Genomic DNA, 18712 nt, shown 5'->3' with positions numbered 1-18712 from the left:
AAACCATGAATAATTAATGGACGGTTGCTGCAATTAGCCACACAATGACAACATCAGGCTAATTGCTTTATACAGCACGGTGGCGGTGGCGGTGGCCATGATGGCAGCGGTGTATGAAAGGCAGACAAGAGGGCTGAGGTCAGAGTCCAGAGGGCCCAGCAGGGCGGATGGAGCATCCTCCCAGAAGGGGAAGGCGAAAGGGACAAGCTAGCCGAGGATGAAGCAGTTGGATGGCACGGTCATGGGATGGAAGAGGACAGAAGTATCAGCAAGTTTGCAGGGGCTCTGAGGGTGGACCAACTGTCGGAAAGTTACCTACAGAGGAGGCACTGGGTGGGGGGGAAGAAGGGCGCCATCTTAAAAGGTGCCAGAATTGTGCTCCTCGTGTTTGTATTTTTACTTCCCCTTGATAGCTAGACCCGTAGAGAACGAGAATATTCTTCAATTTGACCTTTAAAGATCAGGCTCACAGAATAAGGGAACCGGAAGGTTCTCAGCAGGAACAGAGTGAAATGCTCAGATGAGACACTTCAGTGAGAAACCAGAACAAAGGTTGAAGCTGTAGGTAATGAGCCTCAAGACCACCTTCAGGTTTGGAGTCTCGGTAGAGGTTTTTTGGGGGGGCGGGCGGTTCTGCTTGATGTTAACCATTGCACAGAAGATCCCAGATCCCAGCATGCTGTGCTCCAACACGTGCTCACTACTGACGGGAAGGTGAGCGAACCCGCCTCCCCACCCTCAGTACCACCACCTCGGTCTGCCGATCCAGAGGTGGCTTTCCTTTGAATTTTCCTTTGAAAATCCTACGTCAGGATCTTTCCTGGAATGTGAGGAACGCAGTCCAGCAGGACTCACCTCACTGTGGGCGTGTGATAAATGGCCCAGCAGTGGTGACGGTACCGATGAGGACGACACCTGCAGCACGGACGATCACACAGGCTTGACACAAATCTGGTCTACCGCTAACAACTAACAATCCGGCTACAGTGCGGTAAAGCCTAACTTGCAGCTCTTCTCCCGCTTCCTTCTTCTCAAGTTTCCTCTCAAAGCATTTTCTAAATAACCGATGCACACAGCGAGTACTTACAGACAGTGGTGCACGTAGGACCCACTTGGTACGTCGTGCCCGACAGGGAAGCCAGAGCTTTGGCCGCACGCCTTGCCACCTTGTCCTAGAAGGGGGAATCGGCAGAGTGAGAAAGAATGGATCCCACAGCCTGACATCCCCCAGCTGTTCTGCACTGCAATGGTATGGAAGGTTCTCGGCCCCTCCCCTGGGTTTCCCTTCTGGTCTCCTTCCTTCCCATCCAACCAGAGCCAAAGCCTGATACACAGAGATGTGGAGGGCTGCTCACCAGCCCATTGGGAATCTAGTAAATACACCACCATCTTCACCCCTCCCGAGGGACGGGAATGTCGTGGTCGTGAACATGTGAGAAGGCCAAGTTACGTCCCAGAGGAAACCTTCTAAGAGTTGGGCGTTCCCGGAGTGGAAGTGAGACGGGGCCACCGTATGTGGATGTGCCCTATGCAGAATGCCTGTCTGAGACCAGAATCTAGTCCACACCTAGCATGAGGCCTGCATCTGCCGGGAGGCTTATAGGCCAGCTATGGCCCTGGGCAGGGGGGGCGCTCTCGAACCGACCAGCACAGTGGGAGAAGCGCGCAGTCGCCCTGCAGGTGCAGCCCTGCTTGAGCCAGTCCACCCTGAGTGCCTGTTCACATCCTGGGGCGAGTCACTGTATGTGACACGGAGCACCCCTAGGCTGTAGCCTGCACCCTACTTAAGTTATACCTTGACCAGAATGAGGAGCACCTCCCCCTGACCCTCCACAGTGCCACCCACAGTTCTTGGCAAGCAGTGGGTCCGTAACGCATTTTGGTCAGAAAAATAATTGAGAAGGAAAGGACAGGTGCAGGGTACAGTCCTTGAAACTCACAGCAAACACAGAAATAATGAGAACGGACTTCTACCTGCCCCCAGGAGGTCTGATGGCACATTCCAAAGGGCAGAGAGAGAAGACCCGGCCCGATGAAATAAGCCCAAGCTCCCGGACTTTCCCTATAAGCTGGAGAACAACCACTGTGGCAGCACCCCAGGGTCAAGCAGGCCCAGGGCTCGGTAGAAGGTAGCCCATCACTCACCAGCTCATCAGCATCTGGGGCCTTCTTCACTGTGTATCCATACGGATACATCAGCAGCTGTGAGTAGCTGTGCAAGTCGATGAAGCATTTGAAATTCCCATGTTCTTGGATGAAATCTACCACCGATTTCACCTCCACTTCCGAATTGGCATGGGGTCCGTGGTATATTTCAGAGCAAGGGTTGTCACTGGCTCCCTCTCCTGTGGGGGGTGGGGAGGTGGCCCAAGCAGAAAGATTAACCCGTAGGCAAGAAAACAGAAATGCAGGACACTCAACCCAGAAGAAGGGCGGAAGGCGTTGGCAGTGGACAGGTCAATGCTAGAACCCCCCGCAAGAGACTAGTTAGTCCACACTCTGCGTACATGGCAGGGAGGGCGCAGAAGTGGGAAGTTAGGGTACTGCATCTGCCTCCAGAGGAGGAAAACTGGGAGGAATCCTTTAAACGGATAGAGTTGACCTTGTATTGTATCGCTCAACAGTTGTCATAAATAATTAATATCACACCTGACAATGGGTTGTAATTAACAAGTATTCGAGATAATTAATATGAAGACCAATTAATAACGAAAATGACTCCATTTATTCTGGGTGTCAACTCATTCTCTTGGTTCAGATCTTAATGGCCAAGGGCTGCCAAAAATAATCTATTGTTGTGGCCAAAGTCTCGTATTTGACAGGCATTTAGAAATACTGCCTTCTGTACTCCACAACAGAGCTCCCTGAGGTATTTGGCATGAGTGTAAAACCACCCCAGTTGTGGGAAGATCTGACTTCACTTTGATGCCCTCAGTTCCCACATTTCTATCAGCTCCTTTCCCACAGACACATTATTGTCCCCGCCAACGGTGTGTGTGGCAGGCAAGCTGCCCTCTTGCGAGTTACCACCAGGAACCCGTCCATCTATCCAGCCACCCGCCCAAGAGAAGCGGGGTGACCAGGGTATAAGGCATGGATCTGTATATCCAAGACTACAACAGTTTCTCAAACATTAGTGTTCTTTTCTTTTTTTTTTTTTTTTTTAATTTATTGGGGGGGGGGGGGCAGGAGGAGGGGCAGAGAGAGAAGGAGACGCAGAATCTGAAGCAGGCTCCAGGCTCTGAGCGGCCAGCGCAGAGCCCGACGCGGGGCTCGAACTCACGAACCGTGAGATCATGACCTGAGCTGAAATCAAGAGTCTGACACTTAACCAACTGAGCCACCCAAGTGCCCCAAATGTTAGTGTTCTTTTAGGAGAACAAGAATTGCAGAGTTGCTCCTTTTCAGAATTATCCAAAACAAGAAACACAAAAACCCAAGACATAGTGTAAGGGACTGGCCCAAGTCTCTCAGTGAAGCAGGAATGGAGCCAGCCTAGAAACTGGCTCCCTCGCCGCCACCTGGGAGCCCTGTGGTCCAGGCTTTGAAAACCATGTCCCCACCTACCTGCAAAACTAGCATTCCAATTTCTGTTTGGATCAGTACCAACGCAACGGCTTCTAGGATATATGGACCGTGTCTTCCTCCATAATCGGTTCTGAAAAGTCCATCAAGAAAGGAACACACATCCAGAGACGGGTCAGGGCACAGGAAGAGGCGAAGGTTTTCTCTGGGGTCTATGATGGAGACGGGCACCACTGAGGGGGCAAGCTGCTTGTGGCTCTGCCTGGAGTTTCACCGGGGCTCCGGTCCTCAGTGACTGAGCCGTCTCCGCTCATCTCCCAGGAAGGAAAGGCTTAGCCCTTCTGGCTCAGAGAGAAGGACTCCCCCAAAGTGTCCTGATAAGAACCTTATTGGGGCGCCTGGGTGGCTCAGTCGGTTGAGCGTCCGACTTCGGCTCAGGTCATGATCTCACGGATCGTGAGTTCAAGCCCCGCGTCAGGATCTGTACTGACAGCTCAGAGCCTGGAGCCTGCTTCCGATTGTGTCTCCCTCTCTCTCTCTGCCCCTCGCATTCTGTCTCTGTCTCTCTCAAAAATAAACATTAAAAAAAAATTAAAAAAAAAAAAAAAAGGACCTTATAATGCGAGAACCAGCCTGATACCACCTGAACCCACCGGATAACTCTCGGTTTCAGCAAAAGTAGGACAAACAGACATCATATACCCAAATGATCGCTGGCGCGAGTGACAGGAAGTGCACAGCAACTATTTTATTCTTGCCTAAAAAACCAACCTGAATCCAGTCAAACTTCAAGATCTGACTGCCAGTGAATAGGAAATATGGGGGATCCGGAAACAAATGACACACAACAAAGAAGCCATCAGCCAAATTCGGAACGTGAGACATTCTGCAGGACAATTTACTCGATTTCTCCAACAAATGAATGACATTTTAGAAGATGCGTGTGGGGCGGGGGTGGATAACTGCTGTAGATTTAAAAAGCCTGCAGAGCGAGAACAACCAAATACAAGCGCAGGCCTTATGTGGGTACTGATTTCATTAAATTGAGTCAAAAGACATTTTAAAGATAATTGGGGGAATTAGATGATATGAAAGAACTTCCATTCATTTTTTAAAAGGTGACAGTGGTGTATTGTTTGGGTTTTTGTTTTGTTTTGTTTTGTTTTGTTTTAATTATCATCGACTAGAGATGCATACTAAAGGAGTTCGGGGTAAAAATAACCTGATGTCTGGGATTTGCTTTTAAAGAAAAGGGGGGAAAGGTGTGGGAGGGAAAGAAATGAAAAGAAGATTGGTAAAGTGTTGATAATTATTCAAGAGCCATGACAGGGAGTTCATTAGACTCTTCTCTCTAACAAAAATATTCCCTGGTGACTCTCGGCTCAGAGAGAGACTGAAAAACGAGAGCCCAAGAGAGCTCCTAACATGCACACGTGTGCGAGTTTTCTCCACGTTCATACAGCTATGCAGGCGGCAAAGCAAGGGATTCAACCAATTCTCCTTAACTCCAAGCCCGGCCCGCTCAGTATTACTCACTTGACTTTGTGTGTACACATATCCATCAGGATTGGCCACAGGCAACAAGAAAATATCCATTTTCTCCAAGATGGAGGTGATGGTTGGGTCCTTCCCATAATCAGATGCAATCTGAGCAGAGACGAAAAGCTCGTCAGCGATGCCAGGGCAGGCTGGGTGCTAGGTCTAAGCCGGGTGTATCTTCCCCAGATGCCTCCTCTGCAGCCTCCCTGCCGCCCTCATAGACACGGCCCCCGTGCAAAGCTCTTGGAGCACTTCGAAACCTGGGGGCACATGGCTCAATGAGGACGTCAACATTTGCAAGGAGTCCAGGGCTGCCTGGTTCATTCATTCCTTCCAGGGGGTGGGAAGAGGGGAGGGAAGAGCCACATATCATGATAGTTTGGGGGGAATCTGGGCCCCCACGCTAAAGCTTCGGGAAAATAAATCCTCCACGCGCAGCACCCTTCCTCTCCCTAGCGCTGCCTTAAAGCAGACCCTCCGGAGGGACACGGAGACAACATGAGGTCCTCGAGGGTCTGGAGGGCTAGGATGGGACTGAAGGCAAAGCTCGTCTGAGTTTCACTGCTGAGGAGACTCTGCTCCCTTTCTGCGGGGCTGACTGCGGGTCAGTGTTTCGGGGCCACCTCTGCAGCTCATTAGCTTGCTCGTTGCCATGAATGCACTTTGTCATTTAACCGCAGTGCCCTGACCAAGGGGCTCTGACCTCTTGCTTCTCTGATCCGAAAAGGCCCCCAGCCTACTGTGTCTATGCAGAGTGCCTTCCCACCTCGTCCCCCAGGCCCAGCCTCATGGGATGCTGCGGGGGCACCCCTGGCCCACCGGAATTCTCAGCTAATACCAGGCGACATGACCTTCCTCGCAGTCCAGATCGCTGTGGCCACCGAGATCCACTCCCGGGAATGGATGCCTGCGTTCAGCCAAACGGCCGGCCGCCGCCCGCCTTCTGCAGTGCCGAACTGTGGAAGGAGAAAGAGGCCAGAAAATGACCCTCCTGCCCATGTCTCCACTCACCTCTCCTCTCCCCAGCTCACCCCTATTCATTTAATCCATTTAAGATAATTCAGAGACCAAATGTTCCTGAGGGCACCATCTATTTATCAGGCTTCTCCGTGACCAGGGAGCTTAATTGGTTGGCTGTCAGGGCCCAGCCGAAGCTCCGGGCAGCTTGAGCTGCCCCCGGGTTGGAAGCAAATGGGAAAGGGAAACAATTGCTATTGTGAATTATAATGCCAGTGTGATTAGAGATAATATTATGTCTCTTGAAAGACCTCAAATGGTATCCCGACAGAGAGAGACACAAAAGTGCATGAACCAGCCTGTTCTCGTTGATGCAATAAATGAATTCGATTTTAAAAGGAGGAAGAGAGAGGTTCACTATAGCTCTTTGTAAATGGCATGAAATGAATTCTGGCTCCCGCCTTTTAGTGTGGGGCTGGGCCGCCTTGGGTCAGAGTGTGGTGCTAATGAAGCCAGAGTCTGCATCAGATTGGCAAATAATCTAAATTTATGGGGATTATTTTAGGGCAAGCAGTTCAGTGGCAAATCTCCTCCGGCTGGTAATTCAAGCACCGCTATGAGCCAGGGTTCCTCACGGCTTATACAAAGCTAAGGATTTGACAAATGCTTAGCACCATCAGTTGCTCCGTGGTTCCTATCTCCAAATTCCTTTTATTCATTTGGCTGGATTATTTATGTAATTTATGTCCCTGCCATAAATTCCCTACCTCTTTTGCCAATATAGACCTGAATCTGTTAGAAATATCTAGAAATTAGGCTTTGTGCAGCCAAGGAGCATAGGCTGGGCTTAAAATTACATCAACCCTAAAATTAGCTTCCTAGATTGCTTTTCCAATAAGTACCCCTAAAAGCAGAAGAGAATTTGTAGAACTATCCCCATTTGTCTTACTTTACAGAGGTAGGAATGAGGGCAAAAGACTGTGGCCCATCTGAGAGCTTTCTGGAATACTAATCGAACCCACCCCACACGCACCCCCACTACCCCTCACCCCCACTCCCTTTGATCCTGCCTTTCAGTCAAAGCTTGCAATGGGATGGATTCCTTCTAAGTTCTAACTCGTTCCACATTAGGCAAAAGCAGAGGACTCTCTGTCAGACCAAACCTGAACCCCAGTAGATGTCTCCCCACGCCCCTGAAGTCAAGGAGATCCTAAGACGCTGTCTCCTTCAGAGGCCTGAGGGCTGGGTCCTAGACACAAGGGACCAGGAGCCTGAGTCCAAGTCTAGCCCCTTGAAGAGCCTGGGGTCTCACCTTCAGTACATACATGGACCGGTTTTCAAATGAATGCCCAATCTTCACTCTGCTCGCCAGATCAGGAAAATCTCCAGCAATGCTATCCATCTCATGATAAATCTGAAGCACGAAAAAGTGAACTCAGGGGCGTTTAAAAATTTTGTTCAGCTCTGGGTAGGTATCTGCGAATTTCATCTTACCGATCTCAGTGATTTCTACCAGCCCTGTGATCGTGGGATTGGCAACATTATCGCCCTGGAATACTTATTCTTGAAGAACTGCCTAAAGAGTCCTTTTCAACAATATTCTAGAAAATAACACATTTTATTTGTCCATAAAATTATAGGCCACTAACCTAGAGAGAGACTTGTGCAGATACTTCTCCAACAGTGTGGTGCCTTGCGCCATATACTAGACTGGATAAATCAGCAATTGCCCCATTTAGCCAAGGTTCTTGAAAAACGATCCTCTCTAAGCTTTTTGATCACTTTCTCCACGAGGTTTTTTTTTAAAAATTACCATACGCCCTATGTGCGTGTGTGTGTGCGCGCGTGTGTGTGTATTTGTTTTATAATGTGCATATGTTATGTATTCTACGTGCATACCATATATTATGTATGTTATATCACTGGAATAATGCACCACAAAAATATACTACGTACACTATAAAACAACCCAAAGAAACAAAAACATTAATAATTGCATTAATAGTAGATATACACATATATAGAACGTCAATAGAAGTTGTAAGGTTTCTTCCTCCATCCCAGTGAGGCGTCTTCCTTACCCCCTGTAGTGCAAGCACCCCACTTTGGAGATTCCTCTATCGGCCTTAAGAGAACAAGTGAAGCACTGTAAATCATAGTTACAAATGCTTCCATTTGTTTTCAATTTTTTTTAATTTGATTTCAATAGAGTTCATCCATCTTAGTTGCTCAAACCTCTTGAGGGTCAAAAGAAGGAAATAAATAAGTTTATATTTAGACCTTAAAATTGGAAGAGGGAGCTTTACAGAGGAGAAAAACGTGCAGTCAATATAAAATAAAATCAAGCTTCAATGGTTTATCAGAGCTGCAGTCAACATGGCAGACTGAGCAGAGAAGCAAGAGACCGCGCCCCCCCCCCCCCCCACATGCATAACAGCAAGCCAGGCAAACTACAATGAGAATAACCCACAGCCAAGTTTAAAACTCAAGAAAGGAGACACCGCAGGGGCAAGAAATGAAAAGGGAACAATTAGCCATCTGGGTGCAAGGTAGAAAACGCAACACGGGGACCAACACCTGCCATGGGCACTGCGGGTTTGCGGCAAACCAGGAATAGCAACATAGAGCACAGGACCCGGCGTGGGCAAGGGGCTGGAACTTGACAGCTGGGAACCAGCCCTTCCAGCCACGAAAAGGGCCTGGAAACTCTACCTACTGACCCCAGGAAGTGAAGCCAAAGCCGGAGGCCCGCACCGAGCCAGGACAGGCAAGAGAGTCACCCAGGTAAAGTTACAACGCCAAGCTACATCCGGAGGGAGGGGTCCAATTCACACTGCCGGCATGAGGGGAAACTCGGTCCGAGCAACTGACAGAAATAACAGCAAACATGACATTCCCACCAGAGACGTAAGAAGGCCTAAGTGGCTACGGGATGAGAGCTCTTCAAAGCTGTTTTTAGAAAGAACTGCATGTGACGGAGCCAAGAGGGAGATAGCACGCCAATGCCCAGCGGGGGCCCTCACGGGAGGGGTTGGGGGGGGGGGACACCTAGAGCCAGAGGGCAAAAGCAAGTGCTTGAGAGAGTGAGGATCCCATGGCAGGCAGGCGAGGGGACGGAGTTCCTGGGGTCTTGGGTGACATTTGCAACCGGTTAAGCTCAGCTAGGGAGTGGCCCACGTTAACGAAGCTAACGTCATGGGTTTGATCCCTGGGTGAGCCCTGAGCTCTGCTTTTGTCCATGGCCCGGGACTGAACTCCTAACTTTATCCAGCTGTTCTGCAGATGTGTGTCATTGGTCACAAGAGGGATCAAGGGCCAGTGCGGTTGGAAGTATACACAATAAACAAAGCTACCGACAATCAGGGGAAAGAAGTGAAAACAGTTGGTCAACCTTGGAAATCACCCCTCATCTAGAAGAACAACGACTCAAAGTATATGCCTCATGCAAAGCGTGCCAGGAACACCGTCTTTGGATAAAAAGAACAACATGTACGCAGGTACAGGAAGGAGAGTAACAGTTTCGTTTTGAGGTGTTGTTCTGAGCTAGAAGAGAGCTTCCAGACTAATGCAGAAGACATCGAGGGTCATAACAAAACTCTGCTATATGTGATGCGGTCCCCTTCTCTAGCCCCTCTTGATTCCTTGAGTTCTAATAGCATATTAAATTTTTCTGCTCCAAGTGTTTTATTGTACGGGTTGGCTTACCTTGAAAGTCAGTCATCTATATAAAGTGGTTTTTAACTAAACACAGCACCAAAACACATTAGGGAACAAATATACGTTGTAAGTAATCATGATAAATGAGTGGAAATATTTGGTTAACCTTGGAAATAACCACTTGTCTACTTGCCTGGAATAAGTAACATTTTAATCTGGGTGAGTAAAATACAGGGATTATGGTGGGGTATAAGAAGGTTGAATTACAAGGACGGAAATGATTGTAATTATTCCATGGTTTTCTTTAAGGGGTTGCCTTAGAAAAGAAGGATACATGTGGGAGAAAATGTTCAGTTGTGTTTCACTGTGCTCTTAGGTGCTGGTGGGAGATAAATGACCCAAGAATTACGAAGAAATTGAAGCGTTCACATTGTAGCCCCTTAGTAAAAGGGTGTTGTGCTAAGGACTAACACCTACCTCCTGGAAGTAAGAAAACGGGTCACAAAACCCAGGGTTCTGACGACCTTTCTCTTAACCTGCTCTGAGACACTTACCGCTTCCAGGGAATGGTAGGCCCCATAGTTGAAGTTATTACCGCTCCGCTCTTGCCCTTCATTGTGTTGCATTTCTTCATCTTCATGATCTAAAAGGGCCTGAAAAAAGACACGGCAATGTCGTGAAGTGACCCACTGGACATGGAGGTTCGTGTTGTTTCTGCCATGTCTTGGCACGAGCTGGCCAAGATGGCGGCACCCTCGTCACACAAATGCCAGGGTGTAAAAGGGGGTCAGATTTTTTTCTCCATATCTATAAAAGCTTACTTCTTGGCACCCGATGTACATCACCCCATTCGAAACCCACTTACTCCCCAAAAGCAACATATGTGCTATTTGGTTATTCTACGCTGTGAATTCTCTAGGCATCAGCCCGCATCTGGTATCCAGTGCCTCTGAAATACACAGCTTGGGAAACCATTCAGAAACAAAGAAATTCTTATAACCACTCATACTTTGAAGGCTCCTGGCAGATGTCTGTGACATGTGAGGATGATTAATAAGCTCACAGCTGCTCACGCCATCAGGAAACTCCCGGGCCAAATCACCAATTAGTCCATAACCCACCTCGGTGAAGGAGAGAACATGAGCCAGGCACTGTCCTGCTGCTCAGATACAGGTCGTGAGGCTGGTGTCTGGATGGGTGGTGATGTCCCCTCTGCTGAGAACTGTTGGTGACATTCCCTCTTTCTCAAAGGGCGCTTTTCATGACTGGTCTCCGACACCCCCCCCCCCCCCCCCCGCATACACACGCACACTCTTTTCTTCCCTCCTGACTTCAAATACGAAAAGGGACGGAGGTATAGTACTTGCGGGGCACCTACGACAGACCGGGCACTGCTGGGCATTTTACATGCGCTTAATCACTTAATTTTCTCAACAAATTGTGGGAAGTAGGTCCTCCCTGGTGCCATTTTACTGAGGAAGAAGTGGAGGCTCGAGACATTAATAGCATGTCCAAAGTCACACAGCTGGTAGTTAGCAAAATCAGGATTTGGATCCAGATCTGCCCAGCTCCCTAACCGACATAATGCTCTTTTCTACTACGTGTTCCACTAACAAGTCACTGCACTTGACCTCCCTAGGCCTCAATGAGCTCATCTATAGAATGGAGAAGGATAAGACCAGGATTTGCACGCGTCTCGGATCCACTCTGGATGCTTTGGCCTATGCAAGACCAGTTAGGGACCTTGCTCTACCCACCTGCAGATCTCCGATGGTCACTGAGTACTCTAAGCCCTGGGACTTCAGGAAGGATTTGACTGGCTGCAGGCTGACAGATGGGACCAGGACATCCACAAGACGACTGAAGGTGGAAGGAGCTTTCCAAACATCGAGCTGAAGAGAACAGAAATAAAACCAGGTTAAAGGACAGTTCAGGTAAAAGGCACAATGAGCTCATTCTTCTGGAACAACTGCCAAAAGCCAGGGTGATCCCTGAGGAGCTGGGCTCCGCCCAAGGGCAAACGCTGCCCTTTTCGCGGCGGTGTCTGGTCAGGCCTACGCAGAAGGCAATACCTGGCAAAGTCCAAGAAGTAAAAAGTCGATGGCAGACAGAAAGATGGAGCCCACTGCTGAGGCCTCCCATCTCCCAGGACAGCAGCGCTGTGACCTACAGCCCTCTTAGGCGTGCGGAGGCACTTGACTGATACAGGACTACGCACAGAAACTCTTCAGGAGCAACCTCGCCAGCGGTGCTAATCGTCTCTCACCAAAGTCAGAGATACCCAAGAGGACTAAGAAGAACCAGGTACCTTAAAGTTGTCTGAGTTCACTAGCTGACTTAGTTTGCTGATCTCGTCTCCATTTCTGACGTTAATCCTAAAAACTTGGTCCCTGGAGGGGGAGGGAAAAAAAAAAAGCAAGAGATAATGGTCAGCTTTCAGCTGGCAGATAAACCCCAAGCCTACTCTCCCAGACATAACTGGGCCGAATGAGAGGAAACGGTCTAGTCTTTGGTTATAACGTATAGCCATTAAAAATAAGACTACGTGGCAAATGTGAAAAAGGGCTTATAGTATAACTTGAAGGGAAATATTAAGCGAAAGAGCAGGACACAAAATTGTATGTATGCCATGATTACAAGTATGGAAAAAGCAGATGCATTGGAAGAAAAACAGACAACGGAAATATAGCAAATGCTGACAGTGCTTATGTCCGGGTCGTGGGATTATGGATGACTTACTTTTTTTCCCCTTGTATCTGTTTTCTGTAATGTGGTCATATTACTTTATAATGAAAAACATATATATTTTGCAGAAAGGAATGTTCCTGAGTTACACGCAAAGCTAACTCAAGACATAAAGAAGCACTTCTTCACTGTCAGGGGCTAGGACTGAAACTCTGGCTAAAGGTCCGTGCTGGAAAGAGCTGGAAAAGAGAACAGACCTTCTGTCCTCGGAGGGTTATTAGCTATTTGCTGGGTGGTCTCTCAATCCTGTCCAGCTCCAGAACTCTATACAAATACGAATTACAATACGGGCTAGGGTGCTGGGGCTGACTTGGGATTCAGTCCTCCCGAGGGGGCCCTGAGAAGGCCCAGAAGGGAGCCGGCCAGTCCCGAGCCCCCCTTTGTCGTCTGTCCTGAACTCGCTTCGTGTACACCATTTAGCTTCCGCAGCAGCGGCAGGGGCAGAGGCCCCCCGAAGTCCTGTGTGTGGGCGGGAGAAGGCCGAGCCTGAAAAGCTGCCTTTGTGCCCTCAGCCGGCTCAGGGAGCCAGGGGAGCCATTAGCCCGTTGCTAGGTGACGGCCCGAATGAATCCGCACTCAACGCTGTCACATGCGTCATCCCTTTACACGAATGAATGCGGGAAGAGCTGCTGGAGAGGGCTGTGGGCTGAAGGACCTGTTGACAGAGAAAATGGTTCTGTCACAGGGAGCTAAATGTGCAGCCTCACGTGGCAGATCCGCATCTTCTGATCAGAAAACCGGCTCGATCCAGATGGGGCTCTCAGGGCCTAACTTTGTTCTGGGAGGTTCTGGAGAATCTCCAGGGGGTCGTCTAGTCCAGCCCCGAGGAGGCAAGGGTTGCTTCCGCTGCGGGGGGGAGGTCTGGTGGAAATGCCAATGCCAAGGGCTCACTTTCTCCCAAGGCGTCCAGTCTCCACAGGGTCCTTGGAGGTGGGCAGCTGAGCCCATCCCCCCGGAGCTGTTGAGGCCACACTGGAGAAGCCACTGGCTGGGCTGGGGTGGTGGGGGGGGTCTCAGCCTGAGCCCAACAGGCTTGCCAGGAGTTGAACTGCAGCCCTAGGAAGGTGGGGAGTCAGACTACCATTTCCCGGACGCAGGCAAGCAGCCTCGCAAAAAAGGAACAGGTTGAAAACAGAAGGGGAATCCTTACTCCTGGCTAAGTCCCGGGCCCCATCTGCCGAACTTACGCTCTGTCGCAACCCACCCCCAGCACTCCAGAAACAAGGAGTCTTTAAAATGAGTGTTCTAGAGAGCACCTGTGCACTGACATCTCGATTGGCAAAATGAGGCATCTTGTAAAACACAACGCTGACTAGAACAATCATAAAAAAGGAGTGGAGGGAGGAGGAATGGGAATAGAAAAAGAAAAAAAAGGAACCAAGAGCAAGGAGCTCTCGAGAGTATGAACGGCACGCTACACGTGCACCCCGAACGTGTGTTTTACTTTCCCAGGGTGGTAAGTTCACAACAGCACGTCCACACTCCTGGGCATAGTCCACACAGCAGCGGAACACAGTGAATCGAACTGGCCCTGAGCGTGAGTAAATCCACAGCACATTTCATCATACCCTATCAGCCAAGCTACCGGGGATAAAGACAAAACTGTGGGGTGCAGGGAGGCAGAGTCGAAGGGCTGGTGCGGAGTGGGGCCCTTCCCCATCTGTCTCTCCTCCCCCTCTCCCTCCTACACTCTCTCAGCGCCAGCCTCACCGAAATCCCAAATTCACCGCGTACTTTGCCCTTCCGTGCCTTTGCACATGCTGTTCCCTCTACCTGGTTGCTAGCCCTTTTCCTTATCTTCCTGGCAATCTCACACCCAGGCTCCAAGAACCAATGTCATCAGCCATGAGGTTCTCCCCAACCCGGAGGCAACGTGAGGGATGGTCTTCAGATGGCCCTAAAAAGTGGGGGGGGGGGGGGGGGGTTGAGGGGATCTAACATCATTCTCATGAGCGTAAGCCCGCCAGTGCCTACAAGCAGAGAGAACATAAGTAGGTGCCGGGTGAAAGGCAGCCATTTTCTTGCCCTCATTGTCCTTGTCTCTGTTTGCAAAATGCTCCTTCCCGGTCCTGGGAGTGTGGGTGGCCGAACCCAACCTATCTCTGCCATCTGGAAATCCAGTCAAAGACCTCAAACTCTTCCTGGAAATGCAAGATTGGTCCGGGACAGGGGATATATTGGGATTTGCAAGTTGCCTCGTCTACCCCTGCTGCTCCCCACAGGTGATCTCCGCGCTCTTGCTAACTCTGGTCCTCTTCCACACCTCGGGCTGTCCAGCTGCCACCAGCGCGATGGCTGGTGACCTCCTCTCACTCACCCTCACACTCATCCCATGTTCTGGACGCCCTAGTGCCAAGCTTCTATCCTTCCCCCATTTCCATGAGGGCAAAGCCAAGAGGCCCGGCCCTTGTGCCTTTCTCGCCCAGATCGCCGGCCGGGCTTTGCAGCCACCCCAAGACATCATTTCATACTTCCTGTTCTCTGCCTGCCCTGCACCTCTAGGCATCCTGGCCGCCGTCCATCCTTCAGATGGCCGAAGACCAGGCCACGAGACCCCAGCAGAGTGAGACACACTGGGGAAGTAGGGAGTCAGGTGAAAGAAACACAAGCTAGGGGGTGACGGGGGCAGGGGGAGAGCAACCATTATCTTCATCTCCATCACTACTGCCCCCCAACCCCCAGCCAAGCTGGGTTCTGGCTTCCTACCACATGAATGCCCAGAAAGGCCTTGCTAGAAACGTTCACTGAGCCAAGTGTCTGGGACATGTCTATGGACCCTAGGAAGGATTCCACCACCACCCTTACTGGGTTCCCTACTATAGGATGAGAACAGATTGGGGGGGTGAGGATGACAGCAGCAGTTAAAAACAGCTGTAATTAGCTCAGGCACGCAGCCCTTTCGGTGCAAGTCCCTGTGGCGGGCGATCGAGTGCCGGACCCGGCCGTCTCAACTCAGGGGTCCGTCCGGTGCGCTGTAAGCGAAGTCTGTATCCCGAGAAATAAAGATTGTTCCAGCCACGTGAATAGCTGCAGTGAGAGCCTGACGGCTCTCTGCGTCAGCCCACATGGCAGCGAGCATAGTTATTACACACCTACTGCTGAGCTGCCTGCGGAAAAATCTCCTTCTCTGGCCACCTGCTATGCCCAACCCCTCTGAGCTCTTTGACAGTAGACACCGGGGGTGAAAAGAAATCATCACCATAAAAATTACTCAATCTCGTATAAGTAATTACGTCAATAAGCATCCCCAAAGTCCCTCCAGCCAGATAGTATATTAGAGAGTGAACTAACACATATAGACATATCTGTGAGATACAGGATTCTGTCCGGAGACTAACTTGGGTGATAGCAAAAGGGTATGGGTTTTGCCTCCAGAGTTGCAGCTCCCCTGCTTACCAGCTAAGTGGCCTTGGGCAGGTTCCTTAACCTTTCTAAGGCTGAGTTTTTTCATGTTTAAATTGAGGAAAATAACACCCCTGCCTGGCAGAGTTGCTGCGTGATCCAAAAGATAATGCACATGAAAGCTCTTTGCAAATGGCAAAGCATTATGCGGTAATGAGTTACTAGAATTCAATCTTCTAGCGGGGGACCAAGGCACCCCTTCATCTCACCTACCTCCCAGATGTCCTCTCCACTGCAAAGCGCAAAGCATTCTGCAAACACACCGCACGCGCACACACACACACACACACACACACACACACACACACACAGTGTACAAGTGTATCCTTCTGTGTCAATTTTCACAGCTGTGGCTAGGCAAGACCTATGCAATCTCCACGTCCCAGGCACTGATGAGAAAACACCAGCTCTACAAAGCCTTCACCATTAACAAAGAGGTGAAACCAAAAAGCCTAATAAGACCCAAGTTTTCCCCCTAAGCATGGCAGAAATTAGAAACACTTTCTGGGAATTCTCAGTAATTCATAATATGGAAGAAAGTAGGAAAGGCCTGGAACTGACCTTAAAAATAAGAACTAGGAAGTAAGAGAACTGATGGGAGATTAGGGAGCTGGGGAGGGACTGTGGCGCCCACCTAGTCCTGATTTCACAGATAAATTGAGCCTGAGAGAGAAGGAACTTGTCCCAGAAGGACTGGGACAGAAGCTCATGTCTTCTTTCCCAATGCCACTCCACCTGAGATACAATCAGCCATTCATTTTCAAGTCCATTTGGCTCCTATATCTCTGAACTAGCCAAATAATAATAATAAGAATAAGAATAATAGTAATAGTAAGTCCAAAAGGAACTTACCCAAAAAACTTTTCTCGGCCACAGAAGCTGAGCCCAATAAGGGCCCCAAGGAACAGTATCCACTTCATGTCCCAAGGGTGTCAGTCATAGAGTGACTGAGTCAAGCTGTATTTATAAAGAGTCTGAAGCAGACTCATGTCCTCAAAAATGCTAATGCGATTCCCAATCACCCTTGCAACTGTGATGGTAGGTCAGACGGGCACCTACCAATGCCTCTTCCATTCCTTTCGAGTGATAAAGGCCAACCCTCTTGATTTACAAGGTCAGGAACTTGCTCCTCAGGCTGGAAAAGCCTGTGCCAAGGGTGCCACGTTGCTCATCACTTGGTATTTAAATAGTGTTTTTTGAATAAACAGGGAAGTCCCACAGTGCTGGAAAGAATTTACGGTGATAGGAGAGGCCAAACTGTAAACCTGAAATGAAGTTACCTCTAGAATAAGAAAGAAAGTGAAGACTATCAAAGAAACCCCAAGCCAACTTCAAGACCACACACTCCATAAGCCCTGTCAGAGAATTTCACCAGAACAGGTCATAACGATGAGAGTTTGTGACCTCTGTTATGAATCTGACATCTAATTCTTACGACTCCACTAAAAAAGTAGAAATACAGGAGGTAAATGGGATAGGAAGAAGTGTTAGTCTGGATAAAATCTCAGTTTTCCTTGGGGTCTGAGTAAAGGTAAGGCTTAATGGTATTATTAATAATAAGACTCTGTTACATTCACTATACTCTCAGTCTAGTGTCCTTTCTGCCAAATCACAGCAGAACATATGAAAGGCACTCGTGATCTCCACAACTTCTTCAGGGACTCTGAGGCCTTCGAGTCTGTCCTGGGAGCTCCAAATCCTCAAATTTGGAGCCCCACACCCAAAGGCTCCCCCCATCCCACTGTCCCTATGCCCTACATCATTCGTTCTGCTCTTGCCCAAGGGGAGTGGACACAACCAAAGATCACGGTTGGGAGTGTTAAAGAAAAATTGTTCTGACCCTTGTTGAAACTGTAAGGAAGACTTTATTCAAGATTATTCCAATAGGGCTCATGCATCAGAAGAGAGCAATTGTGTTCAACTCCTAGGACAGTAAAGACAGTAGGGGGGGGTGGTCAGTAGATGGAAAACTGCTGAGGGAAGACATCAGGGCTAGGGGGCTTCTTGTTTAACTGGACTAACAGGGTTCTTGCCGCAGGCAGACCAAGGACTTAGTCATCAAAGGTGGAGGATGAGGCACTCAATCAGATATCAAGGACTGGGGGATGACTTCACAGGATCCTTTGCTAAGACTGACTTAGGGCCCACGGACAAGGCCCAGTCAAAAAGAGGGCTCAGAGAAGCCTAAGTAAGTTTGGGCCAAGGAGTCTTTGTCAGGAATTATGGAGCTAGAGGCTTTATTAGGACTCTTGTCCTGTCAGCAGTGAAACTGAACTCCCACGCCCACCCTGGTCCATAATGAAGGCTGGGCTCCGACACAGATTTCAGCTCCGAAATTAGTAAAAAGAAGAGCTGAGAGCTGAAATCGGCAAGAAATGTGAACTAAAGAATCAAGTACCCAGAATTCCAGGCAAGCTGAAATTCACTTCCCACCCTTTCTCCCAGAGAAAACCATCAACATGAAGAAAATCTCAATCCCTAATGGAAGTGAATGTCTAAAAAGAACATATAGAGAATCGGAGAGCCCAGGCTTGATGGGGCAACCAGGAAGAAGGAGTGTCACTTGTTTGAGTCCCCACTTGCTTTTATAATGCGGCACACTAGAAATTGAAAAAAGCAAAAGGCACACAGCACCTAGGATAATGCTTGGCACAATGCAGTTGTTTAATTAGTGTTTGTTGAATAAATGAACTCGAAAGTCCCTTGCTAGCTCTAAACACTACTCTGTTAAGGTGAAGCAGCTGACACATGCCACAACACGGTTGAACCTTGAGGACATTATGCTAGGTAAAATAAGTCAATCACAAAAGGACAAATCCTATATGATTTCATTTACAGGAGGTACCTGGAATAGGCAAATTCATAGAGACTGAAACTCGAATGGACG

The 18712-nt window shown here is 49.1% G+C and overlaps 1 protein-coding gene and 1 long non-coding RNA gene across 4 annotated transcripts in view; one reads left to right on the top strand and one right to left on the bottom strand.

The window, feature by feature from the left end:
• CPA4 (carboxypeptidase A4) overlaps nt 1–17748 on the bottom strand; it is a 39524-nt gene extending 21776 nt beyond the window's left edge. Inside the window, exons 1-10 of one of the 3 annotated variants that reach the window (XM_019452749.2) lie at nt 16678–17748; nt 11987–12068; nt 11436–11570; nt 10233–10331; nt 7334–7435; nt 5916–6020; nt 5062–5172; nt 3568–3658; nt 2146–2345; nt 1088–1172 (exon numbers count right to left, since the gene is read on the bottom strand). In XM_019452749.2, coding sequence (XP_019308294.1) covers nt 1088–1172; nt 2146–2345; nt 3568–3658; nt 5062–5172; nt 5916–6020; nt 7334–7435; nt 10233–10331; nt 11436–11570; nt 11987–12068; nt 16678–16745 — 1078 coding nt within the window. In that variant the 5' untranslated portion in view covers nt 16746–17748. The remainder of the gene's footprint in view (nt 1–1087; nt 1173–2145; nt 2346–3567; nt 3659–5061; nt 5173–5915; nt 6021–7333; nt 7436–10232; nt 10332–11435; nt 11571–11986; nt 12069–16677) is intronic. The other 2 variants (XM_053896912.1, XM_019452748.2) reach the window with 2 other exon arrangements.
• Nucleotides 11871–13175, top strand: LOC109268991 (uncharacterized). Its single transcript, XR_002080877.2, has 2 exons — nt 11871–11982; nt 12492–13175. It is a non-coding gene; the product is annotated as an uncharacterized LOC109268991 (long non-coding RNA).
• Nucleotides 17749–18712: the final 964 nt, after the last annotated feature.

This window comes from Panthera pardus, unplaced genomic scaffold (assembly GCF_024362965.1).
Source record: "Panthera pardus isolate Hobbes unplaced genomic scaffold, ASM2436296v1 HiC_scaffold_8, whole genome shotgun sequence".
NCBI classification, from domain to species: domain Eukaryota; kingdom Metazoa; phylum Chordata; class Mammalia; order Carnivora; family Felidae; genus Panthera; species Panthera pardus.
The sequence above is the reverse complement of the archived record's forward strand: the minus strand, read 5'-3'. Positions and strand labels throughout refer to the sequence as shown.